At 36.8% G+C, this 18540-nt stretch overlaps 1 protein-coding gene across 22 annotated transcripts in view; it reads left to right on the forward strand.

Moving 5' to 3' along the window:
* Window positions 1–18540, forward strand: part of PLEKHA5 (pleckstrin homology domain containing A5) — a 191779-nt gene that overhangs the window by 111507 nt on the left and 61732 nt on the right. For 21 of the 22 annotated variants that reach the window (XR_012633389.1, XR_012633388.1, XM_074902235.1 and 18 more), the window contains 4 exons: window positions 5830–5913; window positions 6880–7000; window positions 13205–13309; window positions 18274–18346. Coding sequence is in view for 19 of the 22 variants with exons in the window: in XM_074902236.1 (XP_074758337.1) it covers window positions 5830–5913; window positions 6880–7000; window positions 13205–13309; window positions 18274–18346 (383 nt within the window). In the remaining 3 variants the exon portion in view is untranslated. Of the gene's footprint in view, window positions 1–5829; window positions 5914–6879; window positions 7001–13204; window positions 13310–18273; window positions 18347–18540 lie in introns of those variants that run through there. The other variant, XR_012633390.1, reaches the window with a different exon arrangement.

The raw sequence follows: 18540 nt of genomic DNA on the forward strand, positions 1-18540 counted from the left end.
ATGATAGCACTGACAAAAAAGTGCTTGCATTTGCTATTTACTATGCAATGTGGCATTACAGATTTAGTAAAATAAAGCGTTGGTACAGCCACAGACCACATCCTTGCTAACAGTTGTGTAGGGACTGCATTACTTAAATCTTTTCTAAATTCAGACAACTTTTTGTTAGGTAACTATAAGTTACTGCATTTATTTCAATTAGAAATGAGACATTCTTATACTCGAAGGCAAACACACTGGTTCATTCCCTAGTTCAGGAATGAAATGCCTCAGAGAAGCAGAATAAAGCTGACCTAGACTTATGTTTGTCTCCAGTTGAGCCTTACCTTTAAATGTCACTGCAAAAATTTAGTATTAATGTAGAGAGGATGACTTTATTGCTCTGGTAATTTTGGTCTTCTTACCTTATCTGTAATCTTTTAAAGTATTTTATAATGAAGCAGATATGCAAAATGCATAAAACTGCTGTTCATAAATATATCTACTCTGAGTATACTTGTGATATATAGGGATTGCATGTTTGCAGAGATTAGGCTGTCAGACTGAATCTTATCTAAGATTTAGAATAAGAGTTAGGAGGCAGATACTTGGTGTAGCATTCTTCTGAAATGCGTTCTTCAGTGTTCACTTGTCAAAAGAAACAGTCTCTAAATTAAAGATATGGAGGCCTGTTGAAAGTTGTGTCCCGGTTTATGATTCTGTTCTGTCAGTGAAGTAGAACTCAGCCTTTGCTTTGATGGTCATGCTGAGAATGAGCAAATGAGAAGGCCTTAGCATTTAGGAACACATAAATAAAGTCTACAAGAAAGGGCATGAGAGAAGCTTTGAAGTGGCATCAAGTTTTAATTTTAGTGCGGGAAAACCAGATGTGTCTTTGGGAATTCAGTCCAAGCTCATTTTTTTTTTGGGAAGACATGGAACTCAACCAAATCACACAATGGAGAGACCCCAAACCAACTGTCCCCACCCTAGTACTTTGATCTTTCTTGCCACTTCTGAGTGAACTGCTCTGTTCCAGAGGAAAGATGGTCTAACCCTTCATTTTTAATTGTGTGCCTCCTCCTGAACAACTGGATTACATCTCTTTCTTTTTTTACATTCCAACTGCTATTATCTGAGGTTTTTTCCTCTCAAAAAAATCTTGGTACTGTTAAAGATGATAGCAATTTCCAAGTGGCAAAAATAAACAGAATTCTGAATTTGCTGATTTTGGGTAGATGTGCGTTAGAACGAAATATTAGTACACAGCATTTTTGGGTCAGCAGTCCTGAAAAACACAAGGTAGAATGAAAGCTATCAATCCTGCTTTTGTAGGACTTCTGTTGGAAAGTGCTGCTGCTGGAATTATACATTCTGTTGCTACTTATCTTATAAATAGAATATATTTGAGTGATATATTTGAGGGCTTGGATCACATTTGGCCATCAAAAAGGTTGCTTTTGACTGTACATTTAGTGAGTAGATTAAAACTACAAGGTTTTTTGAACATGTCTAGAAAATTAGTAAAATATTCCTGTCTTCTAAAGAGATTAAGGTTCTCAGGGGATGGAAAGGAGAAAGAGGAGTAGATAAGAAGGGAAATAACATGATTGAAATTCAAGGTTACTGTCAACTTTTAACCTGAACAAGATAAATCCTTTTGCTCAGAGGGATGGTCCATGTGCCAAAGCTAAGCTTCCTGCTAAATGATGTCAAAGCTTGCAGTGTTCAGAGGAAAAGACTGGGAAGGAGAACTTCAAAAATTATATGGAAAATAGGTCAAGTTAAGTTGGTGCTGGTATCGGTTGTCTTTCACTGAGATAGCTAAAAATGGAACTTGTCCCTGCATGAGCTATATTTGCTGTGATTAGTGTTTTGTGTTGTGGGGGTTTTTTATGTATTTATTGTTGGTTTGGTTTGGTTTTGATCCTTTCATAGCAGGTCATTGTCCCAGGTCACTACTGGAATCAAGAACAGAATATTATCTTGATACATGCAAGAACTATGCTTATCTCTCATGTCATCTTCATCAGCTGTGTCAATTTCTGAAGCCCAACACAACTCAGTAGCTAATATTAATGAGGAATAGTTTGCGACATACTGAGTCTGGAGAGTATGTTTATGAATGCTAATAAAATACACAGGGAATTCTTACCATCTTTGGCTCCAGTGTTTAGTATGCCGTTAATACAACCTAACTAAGGATGCTAAAATAGTAAGGGTCAGTTATATCCTTCAGTATAAGTGCAACACTGTGTGTATAGTTACCCTGTGTTCTCAGAACATGTTATATGAAAAAATTTATTAGGGAGAGAATGAAGAGGAGTGTTGTTTCCACGTAACTTTTGGAGGCTGTATCCCTGCATAAGCAAAAAGTTAACACACTGGCTTCTAGCTGCTTGGGTCAAAGTGAATCACTCTTTACCACATAATAAAACTACAGACACATAAATATGCAGAGCTGAAACTCTGAATTATGTGCTGGAGTTTGTATAAAATCGAAATTAGAGTTCTCAGTAAAAAACCCTAATTGTTGCTTTGTTTCCCCTGAGATTTATTGATGAGCTTTATGTTACTATAGTATAATACATTAAATAGTGTGTGTGTGTGTAGACCCAGAAATTCATGGTCAACTGAACAAATAAATTGGATGTTGAATATTGTGAACATCAAGTTGTAGCTTGGTTTTAATGAAACTCTCTGTAGTCTGCAAGATCAAGTTTAAAACAAGTGCTTTAACCTACTGTTATGTGGGAGGATTATGACAATAATTATCAAGCTATTCTACACCTTAGACAAGTATTTTGAGGAGCCTTGTCAAAATATCAGCTAAATTAATGCCAAAAATGCAATAATTCAGATGAGTAATGAAAGTTTTCAAATGGAAGTATTTAAAATCTATTAATCCAGTTAGACATATTTACAGTCATCACACTTCTTAGTTGTATAATCTGAATTTCCAGTGTTCACTCATGAGATTCCACTTGCATCTAGGCTGAAGAGAAAGAAAAGGTTATTCTTTCTTTGTCTCACCATTTTAGAAGGAAGTGATTATGAAGGTTCTCAAATGCTCAGAAGAAATTAATGCATATCCCACAGGAGAGTATTTCATGTCTATGATTTTTTTTTTTTTTCTTTTTCTATGTTGTGTCAGCTACACCTCTGTACATCTTGACATCAGTGCGAGTAGTAAGGAAAACTGTATTTTGTTCAAAAACATTTTGATATTTTTGGAATACTGACTTGATATATGACTCAAGTCTGAAACAAAATATTCTTGAATAGGTTTGTGTCAGTACTTTGTCTCCTCTCTCTCCTTTTCCTTCCCCTTCCTACTTTTCCTCCTGGTTTTGTGTGACCTCCCCTTTACAGTCTTGGAGTGTGGCTACCACCTCTCTCAGCACAGCTGGGTGCACTCATACAAAACATGGGATGTGCCTCCTCTGTAGTGGTCCTGAGTATTGATGGTCCTTGAGCAAAAGTCCTGATCCATTTATTTCTACATTTCAGATGTCAACTGATAATCCAGCTGTCAGGGCTTAACATAAACAAGATGGCAACATTTTGGCAAAGCTTGTGGAGTGACAGCTCATCTCTAACTTTTTTTTTTCAGTTTGGTGTGAGAGTTTCTGAAATGTTAGAGGGAACAAAAATAAAGTTTTTGGAAGTGAAGAAAAAGAGGAATCACAAAAAAACCTGGATGCTTCCTCAGGGCTGTTTTGAATTTTAATTCTCTTCAATCTGGGACATTTTCACTTGAAAGGCATTGTAGGACCATGGCAATTGGGAATGGCACAGACATACAAAGGTGGTCTCTTTCTGTCCCCTCATTGTAATGGAAGCATTTCCACAACAGAAGCATCTTTAGAAGCTAAACTAAGAATGCTTCTGAATTTAGGATGCAGATAAAATACCAGTGTTTGCTAGCTCATTAGATAAGCTCCATAAAGTGTCTATCTCTTTAGGTATTAGTAGGTTTTTAAAATCCCAGTAAAGAAAGTGGAAAGAATTGGGCTATCTTTCTAATCTTGTGCTTCAGGTTTATGCAGATTTATCCAACTATCCGTTGACTATGAAAGTAGTGTGAATATTTTATTAGGCTTTTGTTTGAAGGTAATCTTTAATTAGTAATATTTCATAATTGCAAAATGTTATGATCCAAAGGAATTTTCAAGAAACCTGGGAAATGTTAAGGTGGTCTTGTTAAGTCTAGGTTGTATTAAGAAGCAGGAAGGGTAGAGAGTGTAACGTTTGTGAGATGAGCTGTGCTTCATAATTTTGAAAGCCAAGAAGGTTATATAAATAGGCAATAAAAGAAGTAGGTGTTAAGGATAAAGCACCATTCAAAGCTTCTTTTGTTCTGCACCTCTTCTATCTTGCAACTAAAGCACTTTTTTTTTTTTTTTGGTGCAGATTTGTTCTCTCTCCAAAGAATATTTTTCAGGGTTGAACTTGTGATAAGAAAGGCATAGTATTATATAAGATACCTGACATGAAAAAGGTTATCATCCCATATTCTTTGCAAAAGTAAATACTATCAAATAGAATTACTTTCTTCATGATTTACAGTGCTGATTTCAGATACTGGGGTTTTTTTACATTATATACTATTTTGTTTGTAGATATTATTTAAGTGATTTTGTTTCAAAGAATGTGGGTTATATCTGGATAATCTGTCTGCATTATATACTCATTGCCCTTTCTTACTCAGATTTCTGCTTGTATGCTTTTTAATCACTGAACCAGGTTTAGATTTGAACAGTGCACCTTTCCTGCTCTTTCCTACATTTCAGGACCAGGGAGTTCAGGTGGAGTTACTGCAGTTCAGCCAGCCTTGCCACTTGTAGCTGCATAGTCTTGCTGGTGTGCCAGCTGGCAGCTCCATGCTCTCCGATGTTCTTGTAGCATAACTTGGGCAGGGAACCTGCCACTTGAATGGGGGCTGGTGGTAAAAAAGCCCCAGTCAGCATCAGGCATGAGTTATAACTGTCAACTGATTGACATATCTGGTAGGCAGTAAAGGCAATCCCTTCTCTTCTCTTCCTTCCCCTCTAGGGCAGGAGGGCTCCAGTAAAAAAAATTTTCTTCTTGAAGTGGCAGAAGCTGATAGTTGTTGAATTTTGGCAATTTCTTCCAAATTGTGGGAGCTGCTGTGGCCTAGCAACACCTGCAGTTCAGGGGAATGAGATACTGCAAAGTGAGCATTTTGAACTGCTGAGGGTGAAGCCCTCAACTGTCAGGCTCCCTGCCACTTTGAAGGTACTCCCAAGATTGCTGCCGGGGGGTAGTATTCTGAGTTAAAAAGGCACCAGCAAAAGTAGAACTGTGATTGCAATGCATCACTCTTGTTCCAAACAGTGAATATTCATCTGTGTTACTAGAAGATTTTAAACTAGTAACTTCATGTTCTAAGCTAGAAGCTTTTATGGTAGTAATATTTTATCCCTACAGAGCAGTTAAGTCCTATGTGTAACTTGTCCCTGTCTAGCTGAAATCCTATTTATGAATAAATAAAGACTTAGCTGAAGTGAATTATCGGTGATCATATATGAACTAGTAGCACTCTTACTGCTCTAGTTTTTAAATTCAAAACCATTACCAACCCAGTGCCAATGTTTTCCATCTCTTTCCAGAGTATTAATGAAGATTCTTTAATACTTGTTATCGTCCTTTCTATTAGCTTATATATATATATTCATTTGTGTGTGTGTACACGAACATTGTTATATACTGTAATAAAATATTCGTAACTGTTTTCACTGGGCTCATATACTTGATGTACTGGATTTATGTAGTCGAGGTGGAAAATCAAAAAATTGACTAATAATTTTCCTTATCTCTCTTCGACAGTCATAACGAACGAAAAGTAACTTGCAAACATCCAGTAACAGGACAGCCATCACAGGACAACTGTATTTTTGTTGTGAACGAACAGTAAGTGGCACCCGTTTTAATCTATAAAATACATGGTTTAGAACTTGTTAATATAGATGTAAGATTCAGTGATTGCTAATCGCAATATTTATTTTTTCCAAGTCAGATTAGCATGTATCAAGTTTTACTTGTTTAAATTACTTAAAAGTTATATTAAATATTTAATACTAATTTTTAAGATAAAAACCATAGATTAGTTACATCATAGAAATAAACTGTGTTCATGCAATTTGTGGTTTTTCCACTTGTCACTTATTCTGTAGTGTAGCAAACGACTTATATAATATATAATAATCCAATAAATGTCCAAAGAGGAATCAGTTTTTTTAAATCACGTAGGTACAATCACATGCCTTTAATCTATCATGTTTTGCCTGATAGTTTCTCCTCAATCAGTTATTTTCTTGGCCAGTTTAGACACTTTCTGAGTCATTGGATAATAACTTGATATTGCTGTCTTTGCATTAGTTTTGTAGAATCCACAACAATGTGAGATTGTATGCATGAGTCATACCTGACCTCAAGATCTTATATGTGGCTGGGTATTGGATGTCCTACTCACCATCATTGCTGCACACGTTATACAGTGGCTAAAATGAAAACCATCAGAACTGCAATATGTGAAATTGCACAAACATGCACGTTCTCACTGAAGTGGGACAAAGCCATATGGGGTCTTCGGAGAGCATTTCTTCCTATTTCCATCTCGTGCTCATTACCTGTCTTTCTCCTTCCCAGCAACACCTTACGCTAATAGAGAAATCCTATTTTAAAACAACGTCTTAGAATTTATTTATAATAGATTTAAGTTTAAAACACAGTGTAGTTAACTTGACAATGAAGTGTGAATTGATTTCAAATTGAAAATGTAGGACACAGGCTGTATTAGGCTACATCTAGGAGTGCTTTTTAATAGCAGTCTGTACACACAGTATGTTCTAGTGCTATTGCATATTCTATTTTCAGGACTGCTGCAGCAATGACATCTGAAGAAAAGAAGGAGCGACCAGTAAGCATGATATGTGAAGCAACTAACTATAATCTGACATCAGATTATGCTGCTCATCCAATGAGCCCTGTGGGCAGAGTAAGTCTTCGTGTCCAAATTACATTAAAATAATTCCATTATTCCACAAGGTACTAGCCAGTGCTTTATATTAGGATTCCATTGCAAAAGAGAAACAAAGCATATATTTTTTTTCAGGGCACTTGGCTCTTTTTGTGTTTAATTTGGAAACTGAAGTGTCTGTATCAAATTATCACTGAAGCTGTAATTTTTATCAGGTATCTCAGATCTTATGACTTGCACATACTTAAATTGTTTACAGAATCTGACCTTTCTAATCTGTTTGAACAGCAAAATCTTGAGTGACCAATCAGACACCTGGGTAAGCGTTGTTACGGAAATTGCTTGATCACAAACAATTGACTATATTTCTCCAGTAAAGTAGAGAAAATTATAGTTGTGTGTAAGAATTAGTTACAAGAGAGATATAAGGTGACCCTGTGGTAAAATTAAAGGGCAGATTACATCATTTGCTGTTATTGGACCAGAAGTAGAAGTCCTGGTTTCCCAGGAAAATTCCTGGGAAAAGTCTTACCACTTCCTCCATTCACACAGCTTCTCAGAAGGTTAACATAAATGCCCAGATGTGTATCGAGGTGATGGGTTCAATTATATCAACTTTTCAGTTCACTGGATAAAGCTACTGAGGCTACTGAGTGCATTTTTTTCCATTTTCTGGACTGCTTTCCCGAAATGAAAGTGCTCTTACTAAAAATTAAGAATTGCCTTAAATTTGCTAGGACACCAAGATAACAGCTTTAATCAGCAATGACAGACAAGAACCCTGTAATCTCTTCTACCCAGCAGTTAATGTTTTGACAAGGAAAAGAGCCCGATACTTTTGCTAGTCGTTGAAAACTTTGACCCTGAGAAATGCTTTTCAGCAGATTAATCCAGCCTGCAAAAGAAGAATAAAATTGGGACTGTGTTTTAGTGGAGAAAATTCCTTAATTTCAGAAACTTTGATTGAAGTAATTTTTCTATGTAGTAGGAAACATTGTAAGGTTTCTTTAATAGTATTTTGGATAGATTTTTTGTTGTTTTAAATGTCTTATTTGACAGGCAGAATGCTTGACCTACATTAGAAAACTGTTATTCAGTGAGAACAGTGTCTTAATCTATTAGTGTTGCTGGGAGAAAAAAAGGAAGTCACAGATGAATTATAAACATTAACAAAATTCATCTCAACTTTCACATGGTCATGTTTAAGACTGTGCAGGAAAGCCAGTACAAAACAAACTAGAAAAAAAACAAACAGCAACAGCAAAAGCCAAACCAAATGCAGCTAAGCCCTAAAACAGCTAAGCAAACAAAAAACCCAAGATAACTTATTGTTAGAGTTGTAATAGTGACGTAAATGGCAATAGTTACACAGAAAATTAATTACAACAGAGCTAGAAAGCACTCTCAGGTTAAATGTAAGAAAGGAATTACAGTTTAGGAGCATGTGTTTTTCAAACATATTTTTAAAGTTTCTCTTTCAGAAGAGAAGTTTCAAATACCATTTAGCATGTTTGTTCCGTAGTGTTCTAGAAGTAAATTGAGATTGCTATGGCTCAGTTACTGTAAGTTCTTTACTTTCATTGGTTAATGACGCTTTAGCTTCCTGTGGATATTATTATATTTTGAAAAAATAGACTTCTATTCTACTTTCCCTTCTGTCTGTTCTAGTTATTTAAATGCACTTAAAATATGATTACTGTGACTGTATGTACGATTACTATATATCAGTTTTCAAGTGTAAATTTGTCTGAATTACTGCAACACCGTTTTAAGTTTTGTCTTCAGGAGGTGAATGCTTGCAAAGTAGAACCACAGCCAATATTAGTCAGTATTTTTGGTGGTTATTTAAGGCTAATTAGTTTAATCAGTTTTACAGATAACTATGTAGAAATTGCCCACTGGTTGTAATATAACTGACTTTTTTCTATGTTTTTATTAGTATCTCCCAACACTAGAACCTGAAATTCATAGCTGTCTTATTAACCTTTAATATGTATAGGCACTATGTATTGCAGTACAATAAAAGAGGATTAAAGTAATGAAAAGGAAAGTAATGAAGAATGGAGGAAAAGTTTGTTGTACAACTTAAGTTTCAGACAGCTGAGGGGTATTGAAATAAGTTCTTTCATTAATTTTAATTGATCCCAAATAGATATGGAACTTAAAGAAGTTTCTGTTTTGTGGCAGAAAGACTCACTGGAGTCTAATGCTGCTCCTGCCTAGAGGCTAATATGAGGTGAGGCAAAAATCAATCTCTCCCCAGTAAAAGACTTATTTCTAATGCTCCTTTCCCACTATATACATGATGCTGGCCAAATGACACACTACAGCTCTGTTAAGTGCTGCTTCTTCCCTATTGGTTTGAAATGTATTTCTAAACTTGAAGCAAATAGCACAGACCTCTGACTGAAAAAGATCTACAGAGGCTTGAGATTGCCACAGAGGTGTATATTTCCACTTGTCTTTTTTAAAGTTAAGAAGTTGGTTTTGTAGTTGTCTTCTGTTATTCCCCCCCCCTTTTTAAAATCACTACTTTAGACAAATATGTTTATATGTCCTGAAATGCATTCAGGAAATCAGCTTTTTAATGTGTGAAGTCAGTCATACTACCAGTCACCCTCCTCAGTTCATCTCCCCTGCTCTTCATTGCTGTCCTGATTATCAGAAAAATAAGGCTAACAGTTTTCTCACAGTAAGTGGAATTAAGTGTTAGCCCAGGACAGCTGCTGCAGAGCTAGCTCCTCATGTCTGTGTTACAGCTAGGATGTATCACATTGTTGATAAATATTCATCAGTTTGTCAATAGATATTTCATACAGTGCTTAAGCGAATCCAGCTTTAAATAGCTAGTTTAGGTATAGTCATACATGTCTTCTCAGAATTCAGATTAGCAAGAAATTTTGGAGTAGTAGTCATCAGATACATTAGCAAACAGCATAGTGAACTGGAGCAGTGTAAAGGGCAGTATTGGTGCTCAGGGCTGTATATCTACTGTGTTTTCATGGTTTGTATTCAGACTAGTCCAGTAGTGCTCATTGTGCACCATATTTTTTAGTCTTGTCTAAAATAAATCCAATTTGCTCTTCTATGCAAACCAAAGCACAATAGAAGTGGATGATTGGAGATTTGCTTCAAGAGCAATCTCTTGGTCCAAGCTAAAATGCTGAGGCAGAAACCCACTCAGCTTATGGAAAGCTGCAACATTGGAAGGCACTGAAATTGCCTACAAAATCCAGAAGGCAACATCATGTTTGTGGTTTGGAAGATAATGTAAGCCTTGAAGACCAGGAACATATTTTTAAACAGAAATTCAAAGCAACAAGGATTTAGATTTCCATTCTTATGAGTTCACATGCAGAAAATTTCCTTATCAGCCAGGTTCTCAACCCATGTTTTTCAAATATAGATGCAATAAGTTTAGTGTTAATTACTTACTTCCATGCTATTTCTGAAACTGGGGAAGAAGCCTCACTTAAATTCTGTGTCCTCTATCAGCCAAGCAGAGAGAAGAGCAGCTTGCAGAGTGATGAAGTGTGCAGCCCCAGCTACTGATTGGTCAGTTGCCCGGAGTTCAGAACCCTGCCAGTGTTTGTTTCTTGAGGTTTGGGAAAGAGAATATCACTCGCTGGACTTACTGGCTTCTTTCTCAGTACTGGTACTGTACAGGGACCCTTCTGCAGGTTTTGGCTTTGGAGGCATCACAGTTGATGGGACCATTCCTTAGAACAAGTCGTATGGTACCAGTTGTGACTGAGTTTGCTAGCTTTCTTACCTTCTACACCTTCCAGCAAGTAGTTAGTAGTTGGACCCTTCATGCATTATCCTCTTTCTCTCTTTGCCTTCTCCAGAAGCTGGAGCTGTGCAGTATGTCCTGTATTTTTAGTGCTGTGGGCTAAAAGATAGTTGAGCCCTTTAATTTATTTTTTTTAACCTTTCTTTCTGTTTCCTCAGTTTGACATATATTAGATATGTGTGTGAAAAAACATGGGATGGCCAGGGATCCCAGACATAACAAGAAGAGGAGGTGATTTAAAAAGTTTGATAACTCATAATAAGATTATATATACACCTACCATATTTCAATATCCTAAAATTTGCATTGTCTTGAGGCTCAGAATTTGTTGTGAACACTTACGCTCTTTATGCAGTGTGTGGTAAAATAATCATAAGTCATCTAAAGTGTTCTCTGTATTAACTAAAATTAGAAAACACTTGTGATGCTGTGTTTAAAGAAAGTTTGTATTCACAGCTGGTGAGATGTAACCAATTAAAACTTTGCTGTGAGCTCAGTCAAATTGGAGTCAATATGGTTTATCATCAGACCTACCTAAGAGATATCTATCTGAATTAGATTAGTAGACTTGACATAGTAGTACTCATGGTTGGTTGTATTTTCAGAAGCATCCTTAATGCATTAATCATTTTACAAGCATAGGAAGTCTGGAACACTTGAGAGGTTTTGACCTTTAATACCTAATATTAGAGCAGGTATGAGTGTTAGAAATTATTTCTGATCAAAACCTTGGCATAGCTCTTGTGTGATATGCCAATATAGTAGCCATGCAGGTTAACTGAGATAGATGTACCTAGCTTTATAATGTACTCTGGATTGTTATAGGTTCTCTGTATGTTTCTTTTTACATATGGATGTCATAATTCTCTTGACTTCTTACAAACCTTTGCCCATTTTCCACTGGTAGAAATTTCAGATGAAAATGTGAAAGATTTTTACTTCTATTTTTAATTAGGTTTTCAATTGCTTCCTCTATCTTGCTTTCCAAAGAGGATTGAGTCAAGTTTCTATATCTCCAAGGGAAATTAAAAGCACTGTGATTGTTTTTATGTTCCCTCCCGATTCTGTCAAAAAAGGATTACAAAATGACCTTGTTTCACTGTGTTGTAGTCTTAAGGCAAACACACATAGTGTTTGTAATGTTGTTCTTTTTTGGCTAAGCTATGTTGTATTCTTCAGTTAATGACATCGTTGACAAAAGCTGCACATCATTTTAAATTGCAGTTTTCAGTTTATGATTTTTAACCTACTGTGGAATTCTCTGAAGCATGTATAAAACCCAGCTCAATTCTGTGATGTGTGTTGAGAGCGTTTCCATAGAGAAACCCCATACCCTAATTTGCAACAAGAAATGAATGTTTGTTTAGCCTTCTTCCTCCTTTAGGAACTTTGCATAACCTTATGATTAGTCTCAGTAGTAGAGATGGGGAAGATGAAGCACAGGATTATATTGTCTCAATTCAAATGGTGGTTTTGGAGAGGAGCCATGAACACAGCTTAAAAAACATGTTTACATTTTACTTCTTTTGTGAAGTGGGATACTTTGCTATATCACATCACAGAGTCCCTGAGGCACCAATTCTTACAGAATTTAAAACACCAGTAAATGTTCAGCTCAGTTGCAGAACAAACTTTCTCAACATACATTGAAAAGAATTGTGTGAATTGGCAAAGCACTGCACATTTCTTTATGCCTTTTCCTATTTCTTGTGGTAGAAGTATAGGTAGAAGGATAAAATCTAAAATGGGTTATTTATCCTACTTAATCTATGATCATTATATAGCTGTAAGATTGTAAAAGGTATCAGCAACAGCAGATATAAGCACTGGAGTTTCAGGGCAAAAGTTTCAAAGTAGGCCTTAGTGCAAGCAGGTAAAATAATGAGTATTCAAACCAACCAAGAGATGACAGAGCAAAGTGTTCATGAGAGGGAAGAAAGAATAAAAAAAAATTACTATGTATTAGGAAAGGGGGAGTTACATCTTGTTGAAATCTGAACAAGTTTTCATGTATTAGGCCTGTGTTGGGAGTAGGAAAGAGTAGAATTTTCTCTCACAGGTGATGTAGTTTTTAATAATAATAATTCTGTTAGTTTTACTTCTCTTTCTACAGCTAGGAAGGATTTCTGTCTACCTTATAAGAAGGTCAGATATGTATTTGGTTGGTTTTCTTTGCTAAAAAAAAATCTTTAAGCACTCGTCTTGGGATTTGTCTTTAAATTTTTTGCAGAAGAGAAGGAAAGAAATGCTGAAGCCAGCAGAACCATCATAATAATTATTTATCTAAAAAAGGAATGCAGTTTGTATTCTGCAGTCCCCCGGAGGAACATGTATAAGAAAAATATCTTAAAAAAAAAAAAGAAAATGTGTTATGATTTTTCAGCACATATTGATGTTATGTTTTCTTTAACCTGTTCAACTCAATTTAGACATCACGATCTTCAAAGAAGGTTCATAATTTTGGAAAGAGATCAAACTCAATAAAGAGAAATCCTAATGCACCAGTTGTCAGACGTGGCTGGCTCTACAAACAGGTACTCTTCCTCTCTTTACCACCTTTTTTTTTTTTTTTTTTTTTGGGAAGGTGTATAATGCACAAAAACTGAGTCATTTGCATAAAATACAATGATAGCAATACCAGAGGAACTGACACATGGTATTTTAATTAGCCACTTATCGGATAACATTGTGATAGAAATGAATAAGGGCATCAAACAAGTACAGAACATTGATATATTAGATACATGTATCTTTCTCTAAAATACACAAAGGGCTTGAAAAATCTAGGCAGGTGTTGATAGTAAATAGCTGAATGAATTTCAGGCATGCTGAGATAATGGGACAAGGATATATGGCCTAGAATATTGGTTTTTTTAATTCTGAAGTTTCTTTTGTTAGGCTGTATCTCTTAATTTTCTTTTAGAAAGCAAGTAAATATTTTCAATAACAAATTGGAAAAATAAACAATTTTTTCACATGTGCAAAGGCAAAGGAATGCCTGTTTTCTTAACTTGGAGACGACCATCTTAAAACCAGAGATCATTTTAGATGTTCATGTTGAATGTGTACGAATCTGAAGTATGTACTTTTTAGTATTTAGTGACAGTGTACTTAGCCTGATGTAATTTGGTATTCAAAGAATCATAGAATGGTTTGGGTTGGAAGGGACCTTAAAGATCATCTACCCCCCCTGCCACGGGCAGGGACACCTTCCATTAGATCAGGTTGATCAAAGCCCTGTCCAGCCTGGCCTTGAACACTGCCAGGGAGTGGGCAGCCACAGCTGCTTTGAGGTATCTGTTCCACTGTCTCACCACCCTCACAGTGAAGAATTTCTTCCTTATAGCTAATCTAAATCTACCCTCTGTCAGTTTAAAACCATTACCCCATGTTCTATCTCTACACTCCCTCCCCATCTTTTCTGTAGGCCTCCTTCAGGTACTGAAGGCTGCTCTAAGGTCTCTCCAGAGCCTTCTCTTCTCCAGGCTAAACAACCCCAACTCAGCCTATCCTCACAGGGAAGGTGCTCCAGCCCCCTGACCATCTTTGAGGCCTCTTCTAGACCTGCTCAAGCAGGTCCATGTCTGTCTTATGTTGGGGCCCCCAGATCTGGACACAGTGCTCCAGGTAGAGTCTCGCAAAAGTGGAGTAGAGGGGGAGAATCACCTCCCTCGACCTGCTGGCCACACTTCTCTTGATGCAGCCCAGGATACAGTGGGTTTTGGGGCTGAGAGTGCACATTGCTGGCTCACAGTCATTTTTTCCATCCATCAATATCTCCAAGTCCTTCTTTGCAGGGCTGCTCTCAATCCATTCATTGCCCGGTGTTCTGCAATACCAGACCACCTGCACTTTCTTGCTCTGCAGGAAATCAAGAGTAGAGTGGTTTGATCAAAAAATTGAGCAAGACTGATTAGGCCATGTTAGAAATAAATTTTGTAAATCCCAATCCCAAATCCCAAGAACCCTGTAAGAACTTGTTGTTTAAACTCAGCTGAGGCAAATGTGTATGGGTAGTTTTGAATCTATATTGTCATTTACTGTCCCTACTCTGATAGGCTGGTGTGACTCACATAGCTTTCTGGATGCTCCTGATGAGTCAGTTTTTAAAAATTATCATCAGATAAAAAGATCTAGAATATCTGTTTAGTAGAAGGTTTTTCCATGCTTAGATGCTCCTGTGGCCTCTCATTCAATGTTGAGAGTGAAAAGTTGTCACAAAGGTGAGAGGGTTTTTTGCTTTGTTTTGGGGCTATTAGACTTTTTGGCTTGAAAAAAAGTCACTATTCCTGAAGTAATGTTTTCTGGATTTTTTTTAAATAAATGAGACCATTTATTAACTTGATTGAAATGTGATATCCAAATTAAAGCACATATGGTTGTGCACATGCACGTCTGTGTTTTCTTTGCTGACTGCTTCTGAATAACTTAGATTCTTGATGATCTGGCTTTTCATTCTGAGGTCCTTTGTAGTGAGTTTTACATGTATGAAAAGATACAGTTTTGTACCTGAACTGACTTACTGGAATTATCTGAAGATCCTAGTTGTTTTTTGTCTCTGTATGCTGAATATTCATCGTTTGATGTGAAATAAAAGTAGTACAAAGATGTTGCTTTCCTAAAAATTATACTATGTGTTCATACTACCAATCCATTTTAGTGTACAATTGTATTATTTTACAAATGAAGGAATTAGCTATTTTTTTAAATCACAGAATTACGTTGGTTGGAAGGGACCTTTTGATCATCTAGCACAACCTCCACCTCCTCAAGCAGGCTCATCCAGAGCAGATTGTCCAGGACTCTGTCCAGCTGGGATTTGAATATCCTCACTAGTGCACTGCACCACAACCTCTCTGGGCAACCCAGTGTTTGATCACTCTCACAGTAAAAAAGTTCACCTCTGATTAGATGAAATTTTACGTTTCTTAATTTATGCCCGTTGCGTCTTGTACTGTCAGTGGGCACCACTGGGAAGAGTTTGGCTCCATCTTTACATTCTTCCATCAGGTATTTATACACATTGAAACAATGCCCTCAGACTGAACAATCCCAGCTCTCTCAGCCTCTCTTCACATGATGGGTGCTCCAATCCCTTAATCACCTTTGTGGCCCTTTGCTGAAATCACACGAGTATGTCCATGTTTCTCTTGCACCAGTGAGCCCAGCACTGAACCCAGCACTCCAGCTAGACCTCAGTAATGCTCAGTAGAGAGGAAGGATGTCCTGCCTCCATCTGTTGGCACCACTGTTAATGCAGTCCAGGATGCTGATTGTCACCTCTGCCATGAGGGTGCACTGCTGGCTCATGGTCAACTAGTTGTCCACCAGGAGCCCCCTAATTCCTTCTCCACAGAGCTTCTTTTTAGCTGATCAGCCCTGGTGTGTACTGGTGTATGGATTTATTCCTCTCCAAATGGAGGACTGAGCATTTTCCTTTATTGAACTGCATGAGATTCTTCTCTGCCCAGCCTGTCAAAGTCCCTCTGAATGACAGCACAACTATCTGGTGTATCAGCAACTTCTCATAGTTCGTATTATCTGCAAACTTGCTGAGGGTGCACTCTGTCCTAGCATGCAGGTCATTAATGAAGATATTAAATAGTCTTGGCCACAGTATTAACCTGTGGGGTAAGCTGCTAGCAACTGGCCACCACTGGTGCCATTGATCACAGCTCTCTGGGCCTGGTAGTTCATTCAGTTTTCAATCCACCTCACTGTCACAAGGCATAATGTTGGACAGGGTTTACATGTAAAATGATTTAAACGCTGTGATGTTTGATTTTTGTAAGAAAAGGGGCTTCTGTATGTTTCCATGTTTTAATAGTAATTGAAAGCCAACAGATACAATTTTAAATTGACAGTGAAAGCTTGTGCAGTTTTCTTTTTGATCATTTTCTTAAGATGTTTATGTAATCACAGAGAACAGCAAGTTTTGTTTGCCTGAGGGTATGCTGTCTCATTGCATGTAATGCTACTCTGCTGTCATTTTTCTACTAATTTTTAAGTCCAGAGTCAACTCTTTTTTTGGAAGGTGTTTAGTGTGAATATACTGTTACCGTGTTATGGCATAACCATAATGAAGAGGAAACAATAATTAGTAAATCCACTGATACCGAAAGGATGTACTTTAAAGTAGGAAATAATTAAAAACATGAAAAACACACGATCGTTTTGTGTATGCCTCTGCTATGTCTGAAGAAAGCCAGAAGATCATTCCTAGCATGTCTCTTTGTTGGCAGAATTTTACATGTGGCCATGTAGAAAACTGTTAGTGTGTTTTGAGTGATGGGATAAATGTGATTTTGCTGTTATGCAAGAGGCTGTTATGTCTCTTAAGAAAGTCTGTCTGAGGGTTTGTGATAATTCTTTATACTGAAGAAGTTTGAGTATTTTCCCATTGTACAAATTTTTTTTATGGCTGGTGTCCTTTGGGCCAGGGGTCCAACATGCTAATCGGTTACTGGGTCAGTGACCTTGTCAGTGAGGTGATGAAGGCAGTCTCCGCTCCCCATGTCTGCCTTTCCAGCTGTGAAACAGGAGCTGATTCCTATGGACAATGTTTCCAGGCTTCATTAGTGTTTGTTAAATCACTTTGAGCTCCTCAGAAGGAAGGTGCTATAAAGTGTTTAGTTATTCTGCTTATGAAAATGTTTGTGGCAAAGGGGTTTTTAACTTTTTCTGAACATTTCCTAGCTAATGCTTGCTTTACCCTTTCTTCTCCCTCCTTCAGCTCGTTTTGTCCACCCCAAAATAATAGTAGAGTTTGAAATATGAGGCTAAAAATTATTATGACCTTTCTCAAAAAAAAACCCCAAACCAAACCCACCCCACAGTTTTTCATTATAGAATTCCTCTTCTTGGCTGCCACAAAACATACTTACTACAAGAATATCAATAATTCACACATACTTTTCTTCTTGGAACACATTCACATATTTGTTAAATCTGATTCTACTAGGATGTGCATGCTGCAGTGCTCTGGCTTATTTACGCTGCAGTACTGGTAGCAGTCTTTCATTCTGAGTTGTGCAGTGTAAATTGGTTTATAAGCATAAAAGAAAACTAAAATGCTTTAGGAATAAACTTTATTTGGGAAATAAATTTTCACTAGATATGGTAGCAGAAGACGAAGTTCAGCAGAGTTTCTTTAGAAAATAGAGGATGGTACCACAAGTATTACCTTCCTCTTTTCCTTTTTAAAAAGAATTAAATACTTTTTTTTTTTTTTTTTTCCTGTTAACTGTAGTTTGTAGTCCCTAGCATGCTAAAATAATGGGGTTTTATTTATTCTTGAATCATGTTAACTTCAGGCTTCCTGGGTTACGATCTTTGTTTGCAGTGTCAAGTCTGTGATAAGTCAAAGATATTTAAAATATCTTAGTCAAGAAAACAAACTACGAGCACACCACCACGGTTATGTGGTACCTGATTTACTTTATGAACTATGACTATTAACAGTCTAAAAGTTCTTACCTGATCACTTTGATTAATACAGGATAGTACTGGAATGAAGTTGTGGAAGAAACGGTGGTTTGTGCTCTCAGATCTGTGTCTCTTCTATTACAGAGGTAAGTTCAGAAGAGCTTCATTAGCAAATTTTACTGGAAGCAGATAAATTTTAACATACCACTCAAGTAGCAGCTTCTTATTTCTTACATTAACTTAATAGATTAAAATAGTTGTATAGCTGTCAATATCCAGGCCTGCTACCCTTTTCTTTTTCTTTCTTTTTTCCCCTTAATTACCAATTTCACATAATTAC

Source organism: Athene noctua, chromosome 3 (assembly GCF_965140245.1).
Source record: "Athene noctua chromosome 3, bAthNoc1.hap1.1, whole genome shotgun sequence".
Lineage (NCBI taxonomy): Eukaryota > Metazoa > Chordata > Aves > Strigiformes > Strigidae > Athene > Athene noctua.